Source organism: Emydura macquarii, unplaced genomic scaffold (assembly GCF_026122565.2).
Source record: "Emydura macquarii macquarii isolate MOO-44397 ecotype Brisbane River unplaced genomic scaffold, CSIRO-AGI_Emac_v2 contig_2681, whole genome shotgun sequence".
NCBI lineage: Eukaryota > Metazoa > Chordata > Testudines > Chelidae > Emydura > Emydura macquarii.
In genome coordinates, this window is record NW_027132818.1 from 1,002,615 (window position 1) to 1,027,943 (window position 25,329).

Consider the following 25,329-nt stretch of genomic DNA (forward strand, 5'->3'; position numbering starts at 1 on the left):
TTCAGAAAAATCAAAATGGAGTGGGAAGTCCTGTTCTGTATCATTGCTCTAGGTCATGGAATAAGAAATAGAGAGAATCTCAGACATTTCAGAAGGGCAGTAATTTTCTTGGACTTTTTGCATTAAATGTTTGTTCGAGAAAAATTAGTTGGAACAGGAAGGTATGCATGGCTGCTGCTGAAGAACAGCATACTTGTGCCTCATTGCACAGAAAAGTTTGTTTTGTTTTTAAAAACAGAACAGTACGTCCTTTCTAAAGACTTGTGTGATAATGCAGCCAAAGTAAACGAGATTTCAGGTTTCCCACTGCATCATATCCTCCCAGTTGCATAAGTTAAAGTGCTATGTATAGGGTAACTTTCATCTTTTGATTTGACTTGTTGGGGAAAGTTTTGCCTTTATTAATTTGTACAATTTATCTGGAAAGGACCCTTCTCTTTCACTCTGATTTGGTCCCTTTTTGTGCTTGTGGATTTCCCAATATGTATTAGAATATATATATTTCTGTGGTGCAAAGAAACAAACAAAAAAAACCCTGGTGATTGAATACCTTTGACATAGACTAGATAAAAAACTATATATGTGCTACTTTCTTCAGAATTATGTGGTCAGATTTATAGTACCCAAGGAATATTTTTGGCAGGATAATGTCCTTAGGACTCAGTCCTGCCCTCTTATAGCAATATGTAGTGCTACAGATGAAATCAGTTTTGAGATACATACACACATAATGCTCCTGTTAGGGACCGGATGAATTATGTTTTTAAAATCGTGAATGAAAGCACTGTTTGGCTCACTATCATTTGAGAGATTTTATTAGCTATTATGACTGGTCATACAACTGACAAGTATTTGTGAAAACATTGTAAATCTCAACAGTTTTCACAGATTTAATTGTGAATTTATATAGGAAGTGATTTATTCATTATTGTACTGTTTAAACTGTTTCAGTTATCCAGTCAGGAAACAGAGAATATTATGTGACTTAATTGGCCACATGACACAAATAGTTAATAGCAAATAGTCAAAGTGACTGTTTTGCAAAACTTACTGGGTGAAAATTGTTTATTCAATCTATTTGGTGGGTAATTATGAATAATAAATACAAATGAAGAAAACGAAGAGTACCTCACAAACCATTTGCTACATAAAAAGTGGCTAAGGTTATTATTCATAGTGAATAATACAATCAGCTCTTCAGATCATAACCAAATAGTCATCCCTAGAAGGGACTGAAAAATGTGGCAAAGAATTTTTTTTCTTGGGGGACCTCAGAGTATTTTTATCTCACTGCATCTGTCTCTAACTTGGCAATTTTCAGTTATATTCCTGACCCTGATCCAAGTAAAACACAATTTAATTACAGACGTGAATGTACTGAGCAACAATACAGGTCACAAACAATACAATGCATTAAATATAAGTGCAAAGATTTCGTTGGTGTTTTGCCCAGGAGTGTTATAATAATTTCCTCAATAATACTGGATTTTTCACCTTAATAGTATCAGTGAAATAAATAGAAAATAATATGCTTCATATTTTTATTAGTTAAGGAACGTATTGACAAAGGTCAACAGTTAAAACATATTAGGCTCTTGACACTGTTGATGTTATCTGAATGACAAAATAATGCTCCAGCAACTTAGTTATAATACTGTAGTGTCATTGTTTCTGAATTCCTCACCTATGGGGTGATATGACGGCTTTCCATGGTTCATTGAAAAAAATGTTGATCTGCACACAATTTCAAGTGTAGTTTTGTTTTGTTTTTGTTAAGAGATCACACCTTTTTACAGCTATAGACTTCTGGATACTGTGGAATCTATTCTGATTTGACTTACTTTGTGGAAGTAATATTTTTCTATTACTTTGGCCACCTGGAATTTTTTACCACACAGCTTCTGGTTATGCAGTGTGTAGGAGAAGTGGTGGGGAGAGCAAATGTTATTGGAAGAAGTGACTGGCCCAAGACCTAACATTTGGATCTGGATTTCATGCATTCCAACATTCAGAAGGGTCTGGCATTTCTCCCGTTAAAAGAGAGAGATGGAATCTGCTAAAAGGGGAGAGAGATAAAAGGTCACAAACATAAAGCTTTGAAAGTGCATCAGAAGCTTGTTGTTCAAGGTGCACATGACCACTAACTGAATTCAATACAAACATCAGATATGTTAAATCCTGCAGGGCCTGTGAGTTTAGCAGCTTTATGAAAAGTGAAATCCCTCGCTTAAACTATATTCAAGTTTCCTCATGTCTCTTTCACAATTTTGCATGGTATGAACAGAATACAGAATATTCCTCCCTTTCACCCTGTCATCCCATGCACACCAGAGTTAGTAATTTTCGGTGGGGTATTCTCCAAGTCAACAAATCCCTATGCACACTCTTACCAGCGGGAGGCCAGAAGTCGACCTTGTATTTATCTCTGACACTCTAAGTACCTTTCCCTGACCTGAAGAAGAGCTCTGTAGCTTGAAAGCTTGTCTTTCTCACTGACACAAGTTGGTCCAATAAAAGATATTACCTCACCTACCTTATCACTCTAGAAGTATTTCCAGTTAGTGTTAAGACTAGCAAGTTTCCACAATATAGGGCCTTTTCCTGTGAGTCACTGAGCATCTCCTCAAAGCCTCATCAATGGAATTGGGCTCATGGACGTCCTCATCAACGGAACTTGGCCCATCATCAATACTAAAAGGAATTCATAAACAAGGTTGGCTTTGGTTGTCTAAGCCTACTTGACTCTGTCCCCATCTTTCCTTTCTTTGTATTACTTTGCATACATTATTTAACATTTAGCCATACATTCAATTCATTATTTGGATCCTTCTTCTGTATCCATGCCCTTATTTCTCTTCAGTTTCTTCATGCCTTGCTCCACCTACAGAATTAATGGTCTGAACTGGCAAATTAATACTACCTCATCCTTCCCTGCCCTGGCCACACTTCTTACCCAGCCAGTACCCACTCTCTCAGCTGCACAATCGCTTATGGGCCTTGTTCCAGGGGAGGTTACGGCCACATGCCACAGCCTCCTCCCTAGTGGCCTTTCTGTCTTGGGAACCTTCTGCCAGGGTTTTATTCTGGAAAACTTCTCAATTCCTGAGATCCCCATTTTTGTGTGTGTGTGTGTGTTAATGCACTGATACTTGGTGGTGGGAAGAATAACAAACTATTTAATTTCCTTAAGTCAGTGAAAATGAAAACTTGCTGAATCTGCTCTGAATGTAATTAATGATGTTTGCTCTTTTGTTGAGTAGTGGTGTTATCTGATCATTGCTTGTTCACTTTGGAAACTGGAGTTCATTGCCCTTCCCACTGTGGGGTAGGGTATTGAGTTACAGATGTGATCTTAGATATCATCAAGGAGAGGTTTTTGTTTCACTATCATTACTTCTCTGAGGTTGAATGAGCCATGACACTGCATGACGATAGACCATATACTCTAATTTTATATCTGTTAATTTTTTGCAGCTTGCATCTGCTGGCTTTACTGACTTGATTTAAATCAATGAATTGATTTTTTTTTTTTTTAAATAATTCCATAATGAATTCAAAATTTTTTTTTTTTTTTTTTTTTTTTGCAAAACTGTTTTTTCCATTCTTGTTATCTAATGTTACTGGAAGCCCAGTTTTAAAATATTGAGCTCAACACCATAAATCTAAAGTGTCTGTCAGTATGTCAATTTTGATTTTCAAGGTCTTGTCTTTTAAACTTAGCTGTCTTATGAGACATCTGCAGAGAGTGGCTTTAAATACTTCCAAGTAAATATATAAGGTATTGTTTTGGCCATGCTGAATTTAAGTAATCCTCTCTCTCTCTATATATATATATATTTCTCTAAGTTTTCAAAGTTAGGCACCTAAATCTCTACTTAGGCATCTGGGGGGGGAGGGGGGAATTCAAAAGTGCTTAAGTGATTTAGGAGCTTATCCCATTGAATTTCAATGTTACTTAAGCTCCTGAGTCACATAAGCACTTTTGAAAATGTTACCTTTAATAAGTAAGTTTGCCCGAGTTTCAGAGCATCCACAACACCCCCTGCAATGGGAAATCAGCACTTCTGAAACTCAAACCATGTGTTAAGGTATCTGTGTAGGTATTTAGATACCTTACTTCACGCACCAAACTGAAAAATGTGGCCATACTCTTTCAATTTATTGAGATGGTAGCGGGTGTGAGCAAACTCTTTGTTTTTCAGTATGAGCAGGGGAGGATCCATGTTAAAGTCTATTTGTCAGTCTAGTTTCTTGTATGGCTCCCATTGCTGTAGTATCTGAGCGACTAATATATATTAAAGAATTTAACCTTGAGGCACCCCTGTGATATATGGAAGTGTCATCTTCATTTTACAATCTGGGACTAAGGCACGGAGTAATTTAGTGACTTGACTAAGATCACTCAGGAAGTCTGTGTAAGAGCTAAGAATTGAACCCACTTCTTCTCAGCCCTTGTACCTTAACCACAAAACCACCAAGAAGGAGATTATGTTAAATGCTTCTTGGGAGGAATCCCACATCTAGAATCCTCTGGATAGGTGTAATGGGAACAAATTAGTCAATGCACATGTGAGTATTGTGCACATTTCAACAGAATGGATGTTGTTGAGGTGGTAGATGCATGTGTCAGCTAGCCCAAGGTCTGAGATAATTGTAGGGTTGAGACGTCTTCTGTATGAGTGTTGGAAGTTGGATGGGATCTCCGTAGTGTATTATTAAGGGTAAAGTTCTGGTCATCTCCTTAGAATAACAACGATAGTGTATGTGAAGTGATGCGAGAAGCAATCTTTTTTCCCTCAGATATATTTTAATTTGTTTTTCTAATGCTCACAAAGGTAAGGAGTTGATTGCACAAACAAACACAAAGCACAGTGTGGCCTGGCCTGACCTTATATGACATTGTACTGACATCCTGACCTGCAGCACCGTGAAATTCCTGCCTTGAAGACTCTGCTGATTATTGGATTTGTTAACATAAGCAAACATATATTCATGTTTTACTGGAAATGAACACCATCATGCCAGAACAGAATGGGCCAGATTTCAAAAATTCCTTTTGATATGTGTTGTGTGTTTTAAAAAGATCTCTCTTTAAGAAGCCATTCTGTACCCATTTGAATGGGGGGAAGCATCATTTAATATTCTAAGTTTTTACACGTAATTAGCCCCCTTTGGTCCTTGCACCTGTGCTGAGACGGCCAGTTGCAGCGGTGGTTGCCAGTTACAACAATAGTTATTGTGATATGGCCGCCTGTGTACTCAGAGAGGAGCAAAGACCAATTGCTACATTCTTGTCCCAGTTGCAACAAATACTAGCTCCCTGGCCAGAATCAGGCAATCTACTGCTATGAAAAGACTCAGCTCCTATGTAGGAATGTGTCTGAGAACTTTATGGTGGTCTCAGAGTTCCACCTCAGTGTGATTTTTAGTTCGGTGATATTTATTCTTATTCCTTTATTAACTGTATTTTCAGTAGCACCTAGGGGAATGAGTCAAGGATCCAGAGTTCCAGGGCTACCCTCTCTACAAGCAAAGTAAAAAGACAATCCATACCGCAAAGAAACTTGAAAGCTTGAAACTGCTTGAAACTATATTGAAGAGGTTCAGTACAGGGTTCTCCGCACTACCTAATAACTGCAATTTGCTTTCAAGAAATCTGGTTGAATGAATTTTGAAGTCCAAGTAGTGGTACAGTCTTCCCCGCAGTTAATGGATGAGTTGTCCGCGGTATAAACTGTAACGTCTGTCATCTCTAAACCAAATTCTCTCTGTTCAGTCATTAAATGAGTGATCCCTGATTTGGATGACTTTTCTGTATCTTCATAAAAATCAAACACTCTATCTTGCATGTCTCTATTGGCATCTAAAACACACACTTATCCAGGTGAGAGAGCATTATAGTTACCCTCATTATGGACATTGGACAGTACTACAAACAGATTGGACAATTTGTTCCATTTTAAGCACATTTTTAATTAAACAATCCACTTAAAAAACATTCTAAGCTGGGATTCTGGCTGTGAATCATTACAAAGGTCTTCAATGTAGTTACACTGATTTACATCAGCTAAGCATCTGGCCTGGGTTAGTTAACTTGTTTCTGCAGTCAAGCAATCTTTTTTTCCCCTTTGTGTGGTAGGATGTGGGTTGAGGAGGGGGGTTTAAGGGGAAGGAATTTGATTGGTGCCGTTATTGTTATGAATCTGATGGACATTCATTAATGGTGGAATATTGGCAAATCAATCAGTATATTAATATCTTGATCATGATTTTCAAAAGTGACTTGTGATTCTGTTTTTGGCTCTCTAATTTGAGACACTTTACAGGAGCTTAATTTTTAGAAAGCTGGTTCTAAAGTCCTTCTAAAAATCAGGCCTCCTTAAGTTGTCATGGGTTGGTCACCCAAAATCACCGGTCACTTCTGTACGTTTGCACTGAAATTGAAGTTTATGATCCTGAGATTTTGCCAAGAACAGGTTATTGGAAACATTAGTGAGAGCAGTTTCAATGGAGTGAAGTGGGCAGAAGTCAGATTGGCGAAGAGACAGGTTAAAGTTGGAGAAGAGTTTGAGGCAACGGTGCCAAAACAGGTGTTGCAATAAGTTTTAGGGTTGAAGGAAAGAAGAGAGATGAACAAGCAATTCAAATGACTAGCTAGGGATGGTCCCAAACCAAAATTTGATTTCTCTCAAGTGGGGAGAAGCAAAGACTGAGATGTGAAATTTGGTGGTGGGGGCAGGATTAAAATTCTCATCTAAATTGTCCTAAATTTCAGTGTGATCAGATTTGGTGTGCATATTCATTGAGGAGAAAGAGTGTCATGGTGCAAACATTGGTTCGTATCTGGGGCTTTTGTTTTGGCCCATATTTGATACTAATGTATGTTCAATGTGAGTGAGTTGATGTTGCTGTGGGTACCTTAGATATTAAATTTCTTGAGATGTATGTTTGTTATTAACATTAATGTTTCATTAACATTAGGTTTTTGCATTTGATTTCCTTCTATTTTTAAATACGTGAAGAGAAAGAAGTAACTTATTTCAGTTTGCTAGTGTTAGTACCTCAAACAGAATAGCAATGAGCCTGTTAGAGAGTGTGTGTGTGTGAGTGATATCAAATCCCACATTCTCAGAAATTTAATTCACACCAGTGGTGAGGTTATTACAAGCCCTTCGTTGATGTTCCTTAGTGTGCAATGTGATCCTCTTAAATTCTAAGGAACTGCTTCCTTAAACCATCAAGATGGGAATGCCTATGTGCATCCTCCAACCCATCTGGCATTTGGATTTCTTCTGAGACCTCCAATCTATCAGGCCTACACTGGGTAGACTGGAGTAGTGATTTGTGGATTGTCACTGGCATGATATCGAGGTAAGATCTGATAGCTTGGGGTGCCATGGGATTTGACAGCTGTTGGGTTTACTGGATTTATATTTGGGGAGAAGGGGATAATCTAGGTCAATTTGACAACTAGGAGGGGGATTCAAGTCATGGTCACTGGGGTTGGTATTTAATATGAACAAGCAATATAATGACCACACGTTACAAAAATACTGTTGGTGTATGTAGGCAGGCTGGCATATTTGGGGTCGGAAATGAATTTTCCCTCAGGGCAGATTGGCAGAGGCCCTGGAGATTTGTTGCCTTCCTCTGTAGCACTTGCTGGTGGATTCTCTGTACCTTGAAGTCTTTAAACCATGATCTGAGGACTTCAATAACTCAGTCATAGGTTAAGGGTCTATTACAGGAGTGGGAGGGTGAGACTCTGTGGCCTGCATTGTGCAGGAGGTCAGACTAGATGATCATATTGGTCCCTTCTGACCTTAGAGTCTATGAGTGAGTCTATGAGAAGGAGAGAAGTGTATCTACACTTTGTCCAGTCAAGAAAGTTCAGGATCAAACAGGCCAGTCCATTTTCTCACAGTGTATGCTGGGGAACTATCTTGGCACAGATCAGTCCAGGAGCAGGGGAGTACAAAGGTGCCTGTGGACTATCTTTGCACCCCTCTTTCCAGAGCCAAACTGAGTGATCCTGGGCTACAGCTTAGGATCTTGGCCACTGGGACCTGCAATACGTAAATAAATGCAAGGTGTGTATAACTTCCAGCTGATTTTCCTATGATTTTATGCTGATTAAAATGGCTTAATATAGTATGATGCATAGGAGTGTGCCAAAGATAACAATCTCATGAAATACATGAGTCATATTTCATTGCTAACAAAAGCCACTGGAGCAAGTCCTTCATGAACCTTTCTGGTAACTACTGAGAATGCCCCAGACAATAAGTTGTTATACCACGCACCAGCGCATTACTGCTTTTAGGAGGGTGGCAGTGAGGGTCAGTTTGACCTTGTTTGCAAGAAACTAGTAAGCAATTTTGAAAATGCTGCAAAGCCTTGTTTTTGTACAATGTTACTTATCAGTATCCTAAAACAGACAGCATCAGACTGATCGCATTGCTCTGCCGGTCACTACTGCATAGGGCGTACTAAAGAAAATGAAAATACTGGTTGTTTACAGATCCAGTAGGGCACAGAAACTTTGGGCTAGATCCACAGAGGGATTTAAGTGCCTAACTGCCACTCCAGGTGCCTAAATCCAAAAATATAGATCCTCCCTCTCAGTTGCTGATGAATGCTGTAGGCTCCTTAAGTCCCTAAGTGCTTAAATTTCCACTGATAAAGTCCCCTGTAAGTCTGCCAGTGAATATGTACACAGCCACCTCTGCCTAAAGGCCCAGGCACCTAGCTCATGCCTGAACCCCAAAGGAATTCCTCAAACAAGGCATTCCCCTGTCTAACTCACCTGTGGGCCTGATCTAGTAGGCATTCTTAGAAGCTCCCCACCAGATCAGGGCCCCGCATAGGACAATGGAAGAGGAGGTGCACCAACCTTATAACTTTTACCCCAGTGCTTAGGGCACTCATCAGGGATGTGTGAGACCCAGGGTCCAGTCCCACTGACTATTTAATTATTTATGTGCAGTGAAACCACTTCAATAAGAGAGATTGAGGGAGCCCTACCCCAGATTAGTGCATAGGCTAAGGCTAAGGCTAAGGCACTGCCCTCAGAACCAAGTTCAAATCCCTTCCCCTCATCAAACAGAGCTGGAAATTGAACCAAGATCTCCCACATCCTGGGTTAGTGCCTTAATCATGAGGCTAAGGTTATAGGGGTGTGGAGGGAAGAGCTCCTCCTCTTCAGAGTTTTGTGACAAATGGCTTAAGTGCAAAATTCCAGGAGAGGGCTCACAGCTGTGAATCCCAAGTGGAGATAGGCACCTCCCTCCAGTCCAGACCTAGGTCCTTATCTAACTTTGAAAGGCCCCATCCCTTCCTCAATATCTCCTATTGGCTAGCTTAGTCGACTCTCCATTCAGCCTGTTTGAAACAGCACTTCTTTAAACTGCCCTAGGCAACGTTTAATGCACACCAGCAGGGTCTACACAGACCAATTAATATGCAACATACTTTAGAAATCACACCCCTGGAGTGCACGTTGCCCTACTGTGTAGACAAGCCTCAAGGTGTCTCACTAATCTCAGTAATATTATTGCAAATAGCAGTAGAACACATTCCTCTTTTTACTGGCAAGGGCATGAATAAAACAAGCCCTGATGATTTAGTGATTCCAACAGAGATACTGAGAAATACTTTCCTTTTAGTGTCCTGTTAGTACATTTAGGGCACACTTAGTGCTGTCTTTAATTGTTGTATGGCGTTTACCTAATAGCATGGTAGGCATCTTAGAAAAACCTAGAACAGAAATACAGTCTGCCAGATAGTACAAGTGGCAGGATTTAACTGGATTAAATGGATTAACTGGAAAAATGCATTGTTATATCATGAAAGATTGGCATGTGATTTATGAGTATTGTCTCCAACATGTCATGTAGGAAAATGATTTCCTATGCATGAGAGCTGACCAGTTATTTTTAAAGAACGGGTCTGGTCAGGATAGGCAGCTGAAGACATATCTCCAGCCATGAGATTCAAACAGTGATCATTCATCTGTTTTAGTTCTTTTTGTAACACAAATATTTTATCCATCAAGAAATACATATAAATAGAATCTTGTACTGCACTCAGATATTCAAGATGTTCTATTTCTGGGTAATTCCTCTGTGCTGGTTCCCAACCTTTCTTCTGGTGGCATCCACTTTATGCCAGATGACTGCCCCCCACCACCATCTCAACCCCCACATTCCATGCCTCCGCACAGTTCCTGTCCATTTGCTCTCTCCTGTCACTGTCTGCCTAAGTGGACTCTTTTAATCCTTCTCATCTTTGTTCTTGAATCTTTTATATTCGCTTTTGATCTCTTTTCTTGCAACTCTCCCTTTGGCATACTCTAGTAGACTAATAATATAGAGTCAGATGCAACTGATTACTAAACCAGGCTTTCACCTTCTGTACCTGCTTACATAGCCCTTGATACTTTTTAAATCTGTGCACTGTCATAGTGAAGATTTACTTACTTGGTTACCAAATACTATACTTTTTCCTTAAGGAGCTATAGTGTCACCTTAGCATCTGGTTTCTTTCTAGAGTTCTTCTGCATTCACTTAAACCTACAGGAGATGATTCTCACTTTGGGGGGATAGTACTAGACCTGGGTGAATAACTGATTTTTTTTGTGGAGGGGAAGGGGGGTTCTGGCAGTTCCAAAAAAATGTGTAAATGGTGTTGAGTCAAATGAAATGTTTGATTTCCATTTAAAACTTTTTAAAGGTTCATTATTACTTTTTAAGTAAAATTTAAGGAAAGTTCAAAACAGAAGTATTTTCTAATCGAAAAATTAAACTGTTTTGAAAATGTTGAAACAGAACATTTTGATTTTTTTCAAAAAAAAATTTTGGTTGGGTTTTTTGATTGAAACCATTCAGTGACATTTGACATGAATACGCAAAATGTTTTGGTTGACTTGAATCTGCACTTTTCACCCAAAAAAGGTTTGATCAAAACATTTCACTCAGCTCTAGCTGTAACTAGATCTTCTTCATCCAGATGAGAACTCAACACAGGGGAGACATGGTTCATTACCACATGCTTCTGTAGCATTTTTAGTAGTCTTGCTTTGACTAGAGGCAGTGTTGTCTAGTAGTTACAGTAGGGAAGTGTGTGACAGAGTCTTTTTTTATTCCAAGCTCTACCACTGACTTGCTCTTTGAGCTTGGCCAAGTTGCTTAACCACCTCGGTCTCAATTCACATATCTGTATAATGGAGGTAATAATACATCCCATTCCCTGTATCACAGGGATGTTACAAGGCTAACCTAACTAAATGTTTTACAGACCCTGAATGGAGAGCATTATATGAATGCTAAGTAGTGTATTAAAGCAATTATTGTCCTTTTCGTTTTAACAACCTGCTTCATCTTCAGAATACAACAGTCCAACAGGAGGTATATTTTGGGATCTACTCCCATCCTGTGGAAGAAGAATGTGCTCCACTCTTCTGGAAGAGGATGTGAGATAAGTATTTCAAGATGCTGATATGTTAGTCTTCATTCCTTCATTTAAATGTTCTGATCATGTTCCAGACTCTTCTTCAGTCCAAAAGCCCTACAAGGAGCACTCAATGAGGAAGAAATATGTACAGTGAATAACACAACTACATAAAGGAAGTAGGAGCTGGTATTTTTGTTATTAATGGAATATTTTTTGTTTTGGAACCTATGCTACGTTTAGTCAGAATTCTTGGAGACAGAAAGTTATCATCAGCTGGCACGAGCTGGGAGACTTAACAGAGGATATCTGTTAAGGGCATTTAGTGAGTACGAAGGGCACATTATTCTACCTTTAGTCATATTTTAAAAGTGAATTAAGGCTCATGGAAGCTGCCCAGTTGAGCTCATTCCTTCATTTCATATAGCCACAAAAGTCTTGCAGGCATTAATGACTGGCAGCCAAAAGTTCCCTTTGATTATCCAGTGGAAATGGACATGCCTCAGTCCCAGACAGCAAACATTTTTCAGGTAATGAACGGAAGCAGGTAGGGTGTTCCACACCACAGTGGGCTTGTGTCTGTTTGATTTAAGGAGCAATTGCTGGAAGTGGCACCCTCTCCGCTTAACACTGAGAAGGATAACACCAAATCTCACATTACAGAGATGTCTGTAAAAGTCATAGCATGTATATCAGTCATTTTGCAGCTGATTTTTTGTTTCCCAAAACGTTTCATTCTGTATTTCAAGGCACACCTAAGGAACAGCCTGTGGCATGCTTTATAATGCAATTGAAGAAGGAGCCATGTGTGGAGCATGTAGAAATGATTTTTCTGAGCTTCTGTCCTCTCTCTCTACTTCAGACTGCAAAGATGTGTGGGACAGGGGAATGGAGGAGGCTGTGAGGGCTGCAGGATGAATTATGTTGAGAGGAATTTTAATAAATGCCTGAGGTATGTGCAGGATGTGTGGAGACTGTCGTGTGGCGTGTTTTGGGGGGTGATGTGAGGAGAGCAGGAATGTGGGTGATTGGGGGGATGTGCTGAAGATAGGATGAAAGGAAAGAGACTGGGTCATTGTATGGCCACGCTAGGGGTGATTACTGAGGCGCAAGGGAACAATGGGTGCAGGGGAAGGCACCAAGGGCTGAGTCTCTGTAGGGCTGGGTGCAGGGTGCAGTACCATGTGTGTGTCACATCCCCCATTCTTATTTTGTGAGAGAGGAGGCAACTCACTTGCTGAGGAGCTGATGTCCCCTGAGACGCTGTGTCTCTGGGCCACCTGCTCCCAGCGCCCCCTTGCACAGATCTGCCCCCCATTTCCCTGTCCCCTGTGCTCACAGTGCGAGGTTAGCTCCAGTGCCCATACCACAGGTTCCCGCCCACATACGCACATGATCTGCAGCTGGCTCTCAACACCCAGACTTCAGGCTGCCTCCCACTCATGCTCACAGTGTGAGGATCTGGCTCGCAGCACCCAGATCACAGGCTCCCTCCCTCTTCCAGCTGCACAGCCTGGTAAGTTTGCATGTTTCCCTGTTTGCCTCTCAGCTTTTGCACAGATCAACTGGAGAGCAAAGAGCTGGGCTGCTGTGCCTGCAGGGCCCCCATAGAAACTAGGAGCAATTTTCCACTGCTGTGACCCCAATGAAGCCAGGGATGAATTTGGCCCAAGATGTCTCCAGAGCTCACTTGTTCGTACTTGTCTCTTTTTCTCACCTGTAGTCCTGTGTCTTGACTGTATTTTGCTAAGACAGGTTGGTACCACAAAATAAAGTTCAGTACAAAGGGTCTGGGGTGAGGGGTGGAGGGGAAACAATGCTCATAAGAGCCGCCATTCACATAAATCTCCCTCAAATGAATTTATGGAGAAGGATAAAAAGGGAGAAGATCTTTAACTTGTTGTTTATTTGTAGGTGCCAGAGGTGTGCCTGGCACTTTGCAGTCCCTGTGCTGTGCATCAGCCCTGTGTAGCTAGATCTGGAGGGACAAACACTGTGCAGATGATTTTAGGCTGTAATACCATATGTGTGAAGTAGGGGGTGAATTTCTATCTTGTAATCATCTAAACATAACAGTTTAAAAGGAGCGAGCAAACCAGCCCAGCCCTGCTGTGTTGCTGTTTAAAGTGGAATTATGAATGATGGTTGAGGATTGGGTGAATAGTGACACACAGGAAGAGGAATGATGACAGTATAATCCGATCGCGCTCCGACGTTTATTAAATCACAATTGTTGAAGAAAACGGTCTGATTTCAGTGTATAGCATAAACCTATCCAAGGCTACACCTACACTACACACTTCCAGCGGTGTGTAGTTTGTGGGTAGCTCCACGCCACAGTGAAAAGTAGACTGTGTCCACACTGTAGTGTGCAGCGACCCATGTTGGTGAAAGGCTGTGTCAGAGGGAGGGAACGGGGAAAAGCTCAGCCTTTTCTCTCACTATGTATCACCCTGCCAGAGTCTTTTCCTGTGGCAGGGAAGGGCTTTAGCAGTGGGGAGCCACCAGAGCCTTTCCCCACTGCCTCCCGCCTGCTGAGTCTTTCTCTGCAGCAAGGAAGGCCTCCAGCAGCTGGGAGCTGGCAGCCTTTCCCCATGGTCCCCCTGCAGCTGGAGCCTTTCCCTTCAGAGGTTCGTATGGTGCCTAGCACAATGGGGGACTCCTACTGATTAAAGTCTTTGGGCATGACTGTAACATGAGTCAGCTGTTGAGATGCCCGCTGGTGGTAGCTGCAGGGGACTTACCTAGTGGGTGTGGTCTGGGTGCAGTACAGGTCGATCTCTCTGTTGGCCAGCAGCACAGCATTCATCCCCCGCCAGCTCAGCACCTGCTGGCAGAATTTGCAGCACAGCATGGACACACGCCTGTCCTTGAAGCTGCAACCTCTAGTGGGCATGACATCTCTGGACCAGAAGGGCCTGTCCCCGGTCTCTTCCCAGGGAGAGGTGAGGGAGCTCCCTGCTTCTCTGAGGGCAGATGGACCCCAAGACCCACTGAGCTGCGCCTAGCCCCCAACCTTCTTCAGCTCCCCCTCCCTCAGGATCCTTGCCCCAGGGACTGTCCCCCCTCAGCTGCTCCTCTCACACTCACTGCCCCCTCCCTCAGCGCACAGCCCTATGCCCTCGCCTCTCCCTTCCCCTGGAGATTGACTCCCCTTTCCCACCCCACTGGCCTCCCCCAGGTTCAACACCCTCCCCACCACTGGAGCCCCTGTGCTCCCCCTCACTCATTTCCACCACAGGGGACCCTGTGCTTCCACCTCCCACCCTGACTGATCCCTTCCTTGCCTGCCCCACCCCCAGAGGCCCGGCTCACTGCCCCGCTACTATTGGTTAGTAGGATTGTCACTCCGTATAGTCTCAGCTGCTGATTGGTGGAGGCAGATAAGGGGGCAGGGTGGGCACAGTGGAGGAAAGTGACCAGAGAACCCAGGCTGCTGGAGGAGGAAACATCGGTGCATGGCACTGCAGCTAAAGGCTCTGCCTGGGGCTGGAGCGTGCGCCTCCAGTAGGAAACGGGGGGTGGCAGGTGCCCCCCCTGCCCGCCCTAAATGGCGCCCCTGTGAATAGGGCCTAATTCTGTGCCTGCCCCAGGCTTGCAGTTTGGAGGGGGAATGCCCCTCCCCCCTCAAACTATGCCCATGCTTTGAACCTCTATCATGCAGCAACCGAGTGGATGAAATTTAGCTCTTGACTCAAAGAGAGAGTTGAAAAAGAATCCCTTATCTCCTTACACAGTAGGGCCATGATTTGGAAGAAAAGTGGACAAGAAGCCCATCTTGGGAATAAAGGAGACAGAACACGAAAGGCCAAGAGTCAAGTTCAGCCGTGGTGCAACTCCATTGTAGTCACTAGAGTTATTGCTACATTCAAGGATTGATTCTTGTTTGAGGACCACAAAGAAATTGATACTGTAGCCATAATTCACCACTACATTACTCAGTTTTACACTGGTGTAACTTGATTGGTTTCAGTGGAGTTACATGAGTGTTAAACTGTAGTAATGCAGTGGTGAATTAGGCTTTCCATTCCTACATCTCAATGTAATATCATCTCCTGACCCTTGCTAAGTGTCTTTCTGTCTGAATCCAAAACCCCGCTGGCACATTAGAACCTATAATGAGTGACTTAAAGGCTTCCCTAAAGTCCTCATTTATCTTTTACCCACCCAGGATGGAAGTAGTCCACAGAATTTATCTTTGACAATTATACGTGCACAACTATATTTGAGCCACCACCATGCCCATCCATTTTCAAGCAGTGGAGAATGAGTAACTGTACACAGTGTTAAAATATAATGTGCAGTAGTTCACGCACACTTCCATTTGCAATTTTTAAAAATTCAAAACACATATGTTCTAAAAATTCATCGCTGTGTTTATTATGAAAGTTCAATTATCAAAGAAGTATTGTAATGTGTAGGAAGACAGCTAGCTGAAAGCTCCCATGCCACTTAAGTTAATAGATCAGTCCTTAAAGTTTACTCATGTATGCTAATATTTTACATTAGCAAATAGTTAACTATCTCTCTAGAATGAATGGTCAAATGGGAGATTCAAAGAAAATAATTTCTTATTTTGATTATAAATTATTACTTTGATTAGGTAGCACTTTACAATTCACAGTGTTCAGAATGTTGACACACTTCCCACCAAGTTTGTAGAAATAATGATCTCAAATAAAGGTGTGTCAACCTCCTTTTTTCTTTTCTTTTTGCTTTTAAAGGATCTATCAATAGCCATGCAATGAGAATGTATGCTAACCTGCTGAATTCAAGTTACTGAGACATTATATCTGTAAGTAAACTTGTTCAGAATCTTTTGTCTAAAGCAACAGTTTGGATCTGGGTATTATTTTGTAAGGGAGATTTTTCCATCTTGTAGGCAGATAAATTGGACCCTCCTCCAACAAATATTAAACTCAGCTTCTGTGTGTTGCAAAAGGTCATAAGAGGGCTCCTACATTGCAGAATGATGATGTGGCGCTGTGAGATTTGACGGTTTCAGTTGTCTATTATGTAAACTTTTTGTTTCAGTTCACATCCTCTAAGCTTTCAAGTTTCTGGACTGACCTAAAACACCAAGCAAGTCCCAACCCAAACTGCCAATTTTTGTCTGTTTGAAATCATCGAATTACATATGAATTGAATGAAGCCTTTAATCTTTCCTAGAAAATGTGAGGAGGAAGGGATCCCTGTTTTCTAAAAAATGCCTACAAACTTGGTCTGAGTGTCAGGTTTGCAATGAAGCCAAGCCCAGGGGAAATTTTGCATAGTTTGGGGTTTCAAAACAAAAGATTCACACAATTCCAGTGCTGAAACCAACATATTTTTGTTGTATTAGTGTTTCATTTAGTTCACAACTTTTACAGCATTTTATTTCAGGTAAATAAATGTGATTCGTATAAAGGACAGAGAATCATAGGATCAATCTCTTTTATTCATGTCCACTGCATGACAGCATCTCTTTGCAGGTGTCGTACAGAGAACATGAGAACTTAAGAACATTAGAACATCCCTACTGGGTCAGACCAATGATCCATCTAGCCCAGTATCCTGTCTTCCAACAATGGCCAGTGTCAGGTGCTTCAGAGGGAATGAACAGAACAGGAAATCATTGACCGATCCATCCCCTATCATTCACTCCTGGCTTCTGGCAATCAGAGGCTAAGGATACCCAGAGTATGGGGTTGGATCTTTGACCATCTTGGCTATTAGGCATCTATGGACCTATCCTCCATGAACTTATCTAATTCTTTTTTGAACCCAGTTATACTTTTGGCCTTCACATCATCCCATGGCAATGAGTTCCACAGGTTGACTGTGTTGTGTGAAGAAATACTTCCTTTTGTTTGTTTTAAACATGCTGCCTATTAATTTCATTGGATGATTTCTGGTTCTTGTTGTGATCTGTCCATGCCTAGGATAGCCACCTGAAAATGCCAAGGTCAGGGCAGGCTGCAAAAGGAAAGCAGATTCTCCCAAGCTGGTGGGTGACACTGAAGTCAGACTTCCCAACCAGCCACAAACAATGCTTCTGATTCCCCACACTGGTTATCAAGAAGCTAAAACAAAAATATACCTAGCCCCCTTTACTGCATTTCAGTCTCTGGCTCCCAATCAGCCACTGGGTCCAGTAAAGAGACCAGTTATTTAAAACTCTATGCTCTTTACCAAAAAGGTTCTCCTGACCCCAAAGTGTCAGCCACAGTACCAGATCAATATAAGTTTGGATCTTACCCAAAATACCACGTTGCCAGCCAATCCTTTAGTAACTAAAACTAAAGGTTTATTACAAAAGGAAAGAAACAAACTATAAGAGAGATGAGTCAGCAGTGTGCCCTGGTTGTCAAGAAGGCTAATAGCATATGGGCCAACAAGCAGGCTAGTGCTGCAGCCATCCTGTCTGGGGTGTTGCCCAGAAACACAGCATAAGTTGAAATACAGATACATTAAACATATTCATAACTTCCAACACAACTATGACACATGCACATAAATAATATCCTCATACTTAGCAAATTATAACCTTTCTAACGGTACTTGACATGGCATATCTCATATGAATTATGGTAATTTTGACATATTGATGTTAAATAGTATCATAAATGGTCCTCCTAATTCAGCCAGCATCACACCTGTGTTATGTGAAGGAGTAAATAACACTTCCATATTCACTTTCTCCACTCTAGTTGTGATTTTATAGACTCCTATCATATTCTCTCTTAGTTATCCCTTTTCTAACCTGAAAAGTCCCAGTATTTTTAATCTCTCCTCATACAAAAACTGTTCCATAACCTTCATCATTTTTGTTGCCCTTCACTATACATTATCCAGTTCTAATATATCTTTTTTGAGATGGAGCGACTGGAACTGTACAAAGTATTCAGCGTATCATGAATCTATATAGTCTCGTAGACTCTAAGATCAGAAGGGACCATTATGATCATCTAGTCTGACCTCCCCTGCACAATTCAGGCCACAGAACCTCACCCACCCACTCCTATCAATAGACCCCTAACCTATGACTGACTTAACAAAGTCCTCAAATAATGATTTAAAGGCTTCAAGTACAGAGAATCCACTAGCAAGTGATCAGTGCCCCACGCTGCAGAGGAAGGCAAACAAAAAACAAAAAAACCCAGGGCCTCTGCCAATCTGCCTGGGGGAAAATTCTTTCCCAACCCCAAATATGGCAATCAGTTAAACCCTAAGCATGTGGGCAAAACTCACCAGCCAGACATGCAGAAAGAATTCTTTGTAGTAACTCAGAACACACCCCATCTAACATCCCTTCACAGGCCACTGGGCATATTTACTGCTAGTAGTCAAAGATCAATTAATTGCCAAATTAGGCTGTCCCATCATACCATCCCCTCCATAAACTTATCAAGCTCAGTCTTGAAACCAGCTAGTTTTTTTCCCCCACTGCTCCCCTTGGAAGGCTGTTCCAGAACTTCACTCCTCTAATCGTTAGAAACTTTCATCTAATTTCAAGTCTAAACTTCCTGATGGTCAGTTTATATCCATTAGTTCTTGTGTCCACATTGGTGCTCAACTTAAATAATTCCTCTCCCTCCCTCATATTTATCCCTCTATGTATTTATAAGGAGCAATCATATCTCCCCTCCACCTTCTTTTGGTTAGGCTAAACAAGCCAAGCTCTTTGAGTCTTCTCTTATAAGACAGGTTTTCCATTTCTTGGAGCATCCTAGTAGTCCTCTGTTCCTGCTCCACTTTTGATTAATTCTTTCTTAAACATGGGGGCCAGAACTGCACACAGTATTCCAGATGAGGTCTCACAAGCACCTTGTATAAAGGTACTAACACCTCCCTATCTCTACTGGAAATACCTCGCCTGATGCATTTTAGGATTGCATTAGCTTTTTCATGGCCACATCACATTGGCTGCTTATAGTCATTCTGTGATCAGCCAATACACCCAGGTCCTTCTCCTACTCTGTCACTTCCAACTGATGTATAGTGGCATTATTATATTTTCTGTCTTATTATCTATCCCTTTCTTAATGGTTCCTAGCTTTTTTGACTGCGGCTGTACATTGAGCGGATGTTTTCAGAGAACTATCCACAATGACTCCAAGATCTTTCTTCAGTGGTAACAGCTAATTTAGACCCCATAATTTTGTATGTATTGTTGGGATTATGTTTTCCAATGTGAATTATTTTGCATTTATTAACATTCTTGCCTAGTCACCCAGTTTTGTGAGATCCCTTTGTAACACTTCGCAGTCTGTTTTGGATTTAACTATCTTGAGTAATTTTGTATTGTGTGCAAATTTTGCCACCTCCCTGTATATCTCTTTTTCCAGATTATTTATGAATATGCTGAACAGCACTGGTACCAATACAGATCCTTGGGGGACACCACTATTTACCTCTCTCCATTCTGAAAATTGACTATTTATTCCTAGCCTTTGTCTCATGTCTTTTAATCAGGTACTAATCCATGAGAGGACCATCCCTCTTACCTCAGGACTGCTTAGTTTGTTTAAGAATTTTGGTCAACGTCTTTCTGGAAGTCCAAGTACACTATATTCATTGGACCATGCTTGTCCACATGTTTGTTGACCCCTCAAAGATTTCTAATAAATTGGTGTGGCATGATTTCCTTTTACCAAAGCCATGTTGACTCTTCCCCAACAGGTCATGTTCATCTATGTGTCTGATAATTCTGTTCTTTACTTTAGTTTCAACCAATTTGCCTGGTACTGAAGTTAGGCTTACTGGCCTGTAATTGCTGTGATTGCTTCTGGAGCTTTTTCTTAAAAATTGGTGTCACATTATCTATCCTCCAGTCATCTGGTACAGAAGCTGATTTAAATGATAGGTTACATGCCACAGTTCTGCACTTTCATACAGAGAGCTGGATAAATAACAGATTTTTCTGTTTTGCTGGCAATTAAAAACATTGTTTTGGGTCAATCTGAAAAGAAATATTTTGAAATTTTTAGTGAATCAAAAAGTTTTAAAAAATCATTTTGGGTAAAACAACCTGTTTTCCTTTTGTTTCAAATGTTCATTTTAATTTTGACCATTTTTTATTGCTTTTGATTCTTTTCTTTTTAAATTAAAAGACGTTTTGAGTGAGAAATCATTTCAAAAGAAAAAAAAAACTTCTGACTTGTTTGGATTTTTTTAAATGTTTTAAATTTTTTTGTAAAGGTTTTGTTTCAGCCAAAAGAATGACAAAATTTACATGGATTTGCAAAGCTTCTGGTGTCACTGAATCTGCAGTTTCATTAAAAAAAAAAATCTGCCCAGTTCTAGTCAGACATTGTCTAGAAACAGTAAATTCAAACCAGCCTCAGGATATAGCATATATTTTAGCGCCACTAATGGCACTTCTAAGCTTAGTGTTTGGAGTGAAAATCATTCCTGTGCAGAGAACCAGTACAAGTTCTATATACCACTCAAGTTCTACTTAAGCCCTCAGATAACGCTCAAGTCACGCATAAGTCCTACATAAGCCTTGTTCTGGCTTCTGCCCAGGAGTAAATTTTACCCTTGATGTAAATGAAAAAAATTCAGTATATGTCTAAAAAAATCCCATTTCAATCAGAATAGCCCATGTAAATGGACCACTCTGTTTTCATATAATTAAAACTGTATAAAGAACTGACAGCTCATATATTATTACGAGATTACTGTCAGGGAAGTCACCTTGAACTACAGTACCTGCTATTCAAAAAATTCTAAGGGCATAATGCAATAGGGAATGTTTGTTTTAATTTATTACAAAAACTATATTATGCATTGTGTTAAGATTAAAGTTACGTCAGTTACATTGCCAGGTTAGTGAGACTTGGGTATTGCATGCATTGTTCTTATCCACTGAAAGGATTTATTGAACAAAATGTCTGGTGTTGAGACTCTAAAGGGGGACATGATTATTAAGCTTCTTGTAAAACACTCTCAATCAGAACAGTAGTGATTGCCAAAAGTCTTTGATTCCTTGTGCCAAAGTGTTTTGATTGCACTAGATATGGTGGTATTCCTGATTTGCAAGGACGTCACTAGAAGTCAGATTAACTGTCCAACAAAACGCACAGCTACATGGTGGCTTTATATGAGAAGGGGCCTGTGAATAAATTGCAGGAGGGTGGTTGTGTTTTGTTTTAATGGAGGGTGGGTGAAGGGAAGCACTTTTCAGCTCCTGCCCCTGGGAGCTCCTGCTCCAGAGGCTATTTGCTCTTTTTTCTGTCACCTACTATCCTCGCTGCTGCCTCCTGTCTTCTCCACTCCCTGTTCTCTCCCAAGCTGTTTATTTTACTGCAGCACAGTGGGAAACAGACAGAGAGAACAGAAGTCGTTTACTTAGGATGTTTCTTTGTTTGTAATTACATAGTAAACATGACTGCAAATTTACACATGAAGGGTCAGGCCCTAAGCTGATGTAAATTGAAATTAATAGATCTACACTGAATGTAATAGATTTATGGCCATCATGGGCAGAACATGACTTCTGCCTTTGGGGAGGCTGACGGGGGGGCACCACCGCTCGGATCATGGCCCCGCTTGCTGCTCCACCTCCCACCCCTGAGGCCCGGCCCACGCTCCACCCGTTCTCTGCCCCAGGTCCCGCTCTTGCTCGGCCCCCTCCCCCAAGACTCCCCCACCCGCCGCTCATGCCTCTTTGCCCCCTCCCACCCAAAGCCTATTTTATCTGCCACCTCTGATGCCAATTCACACCAGCTGATGATCTGGTCCAATATAGTTTGTTTCTAAGTTCAGCATTCTCCCATGAAATAGTTTTCTGCTTTAAGAAAGGAAGCCGGACAGTATATTTATCATTTGTACAGAATTATGGCCACATTGGGTTTAAAAAGTGTACATGGCTTTTATGCTTTTCTAGAAATCACCACTTCAGAAAGGAAAGAGTTACAGAAGAAGATGGTAACGCTGTCTAATGATACAGCACTGAATTCACTCCTCTCCAAATTATTACAAGAATACATAGACCGGACAAATAACTCTTCATCTTCTCGGGCTGGAAAACACGATGACAATATGGAAATCATCTATGTGCTCTTGGTGCTTGGCTTCTTTGGCTTCTTCACATTTGGAATAATGCTTAGCTATATCCGCTCAAAAAAGCTTGAGCACTCAGACGACCCATACAATATGTATATTGCAACAGATATTTGGCATAAGAAGGATGAGGTGAATTTTCAAGCACGCGTGGTGGGAAATTATAAATCATGCTGTGTGTTTGAGAACCGGCTTGCTGTGGAGCAGCCTAACAATCAGATTCCTCAGGCGAAGACGTCATAGAAAAATGGAAGTAAAGATGGTCTGTTAACCTTTCAGGTGTAGAGCCAGATCTTCACCTGATGTAAATTGAAGTAGCTCCTGGCCCCATCCTGTACAAAATAATCTTATATGAAGAACAAAAATCTCTCTCTGCATATCGTCTGTCATGATGTGGTAGAACTACATTTCACACACCCTTTGGTCCATGAAATTGGACAATTGTGTTGCACAGCTTTCAGCCTGGAATATTAGCAGTATGAGCCAGATCCTTAGCTGGTGTAAATGAGCATGCCTGCATTGTCCTCACCAATGAGGCTAGTTTAAAAAGGGGTTTATACTGCATCAGAATGTAGAACCTGCTGGTTGCATTTGTAGAAATCTGAATAATTAAAACAAGAATTCATTTGAACACAAGCTAGAAATGTTAACAATCAAGTAGCATCTAGGCAATTTCACCTTTTCAAATTATGGAAGAAGCCGATCAGTAAAGCTGGTTGAAATTGGTCATTCAAAATTTTTTTGAAGGAAAAACAATCTAAATGAAAAATTTTGCGGAAAATTTTTGTTTCTTTCAAAATTTTCCACCTTTCTGATGAAAATTTGAGGAAAAAAATTGATTTCCAGGTTTGCATGTAAAAAAATCAGAAAACTATTCTGTAGAGTTGGTTGGAAAATTGTATTTAAATTTTCACAGATCATCTCTGCTCTGTTTCTTTCCCTTCCTCATGAACAAAGATTATGCACTAAGGATGAAAGTCACTCATGTAAACAACGTCCAATGTCTATGCAGCACTTAAGTTCCACTTACTTACTATTTTGCATAGATCTTGTGCTGCCCGTTGTGCAGGATGAATTTCATGCTATCTGATGAGTTTATTTAGCAAACTGCTGATATTTAGGCCCCGATTCAGTAATGCACTTACTCATGTGCTTAACTTCAAGCATGTGAATAGTTCTATAGATGTTCAAGAACACTCCAAAATGCCAGTTTCTCATTCAGTAAATTTCCTTTATTACATAGTGGCCAAAGTGCAGCCCAGGTGACGGCAAGACGATTTTTCTAACTGTGGTGTACTTGTCTTCTCCTTGTCCCATGCCATTTGTTTGGTACTGAGTTAAGCTGAAATGCATCAGCTGAACCGAGCAACATTGGGAAGGGGAAAACCTAAAATAAACAGCAGGAAACATTACTTGTCTCTGTTAAAACAGGGGAATGTGCCTTCCCCAGGTAATGCATGCTCAAAAATAGGGATCTCTGCAGCTTCCACCTCACTTCCATGACTGGTCCTGAAGGAGCATGATCTGAGCAAAAATACCGTTTCAGCTGCACACCACAGATACAGGTTGTGTCAGAATTTCTTGAAATGAAGGTGAGGTGGGAAGACATTCCATTCTGGTTAGAAGTTATTCATGTGGAGAGCCACTTCAGCGGCAGAGCCAAGTAGGCAGAGGGATGGAAAGGGAAGTGCAGCACCACAGGATGTGCTATCACAGATGCTTGAAAGGCCTATTGCTGTAATTCACTGACTAGTCTCTTCCTAAACTTAGGCAGTTCTTAAAGCATGACACTGACATTGAAAACCATACTATTAAAAATATTGCTTGTGCTGTTAATGTTTGTGCTTAATGTGCTACCAACAATAGCTGAAAATAATTGGTGGAGATTTTCAAAGCGGTTTAGGGGATTTAGACAAATATCTTCCATTAATCTGAGTGGAAGGTGTATGTCTCATGTGCCCTAGAATCTCAGTCCTTATTATCTGATTCACTTTTTCTAGAACAAAGCAATGTAACCAAACACCCACTGACTTTGGGGAGAATAGACTTCCTGGCTGGGAACTTTTCTTCTTAGTGCTATTTATGCTGTTTATTTATTTTTTGCATTTCCCTCAGCTTAAACAAATGAGAACAGGCTAATAAGTTTTGCTTTCTAGTTCCACTGCACTAGGCCTGTGCTGTACAGTTTAGAGTGCAGTATTTCTGGGGAATGTTTAAAATTGAACAAAAAACAGTTTAATTCAACTACAACATTTTTAGAATTACTATTAATGTTAGCTTTTGTTCAATTTTTTTTAACAACTCTTCCCACCTAAGTTCTGGCCCCAAATTACGATAGTATCCTTGCTAAAAAGAATATACATTACTTACAATATAATTATTAGTGGGGAAGGTGACTGCCATTTTTAGTTATTATATAACTTCTATGTCTCTTTAAACCTATGATTTTTTTATTTATGAAAAGGGGAGAGGGAACATGATTTTATAGTAATTATTTCCTCTGTAGAGGAGCTATTAATCAGCTTTTCCGTGGTGGTATAAAAGTATACCATAGACTTTGAATGTTATCTTCTATTCTTGTAAATTTATTTTCAATTTTGTTTTGTGAAAATCTATTTCCTTTTTACAGAGTCAATAAACTGTGTAATTACAAAATCGTGGTGTAGCCTCAGATGTCATTCCTCAGAAGATGGTCCTTAAGGGTTATGTAAAAGTCTGTCTCTGTTTAAATGACTATTTACCTCTCTTGCTTTCAGTTTTCAACCATATTCACCAGTATCATATCTAAGCTCCTTTAGATCTTTATTATAGGTATAATTATAGGCTATATAATGT

The 25,329-nt window shown here is 40.7% G+C and overlaps 1 protein-coding gene across 1 annotated transcript; it reads left to right on the top strand.

Moving 5' to 3' along the window:
* Window positions 1-16,129: 16,129 nt before the first annotated feature.
* Window positions 16,130-22,788, top strand: KCNE1 (potassium voltage-gated channel subfamily E regulatory subunit 1). The gene is made up of 2 exons (XM_067565640.1): window positions 16,130-16,243; window positions 22,319-22,788. The coding sequence occupies exon 2, from the start codon at window positions 22,357-22,359 to the stop codon at window positions 22,735-22,737; it is 381 nt and encodes a 126-aa protein (XP_067421741.1). The 5' UTR covers window positions 16,130-16,243; window positions 22,319-22,356; the 3' UTR covers window positions 22,738-22,788.
* Window positions 22,789-25,329: the final 2,541 nt, after the last annotated feature.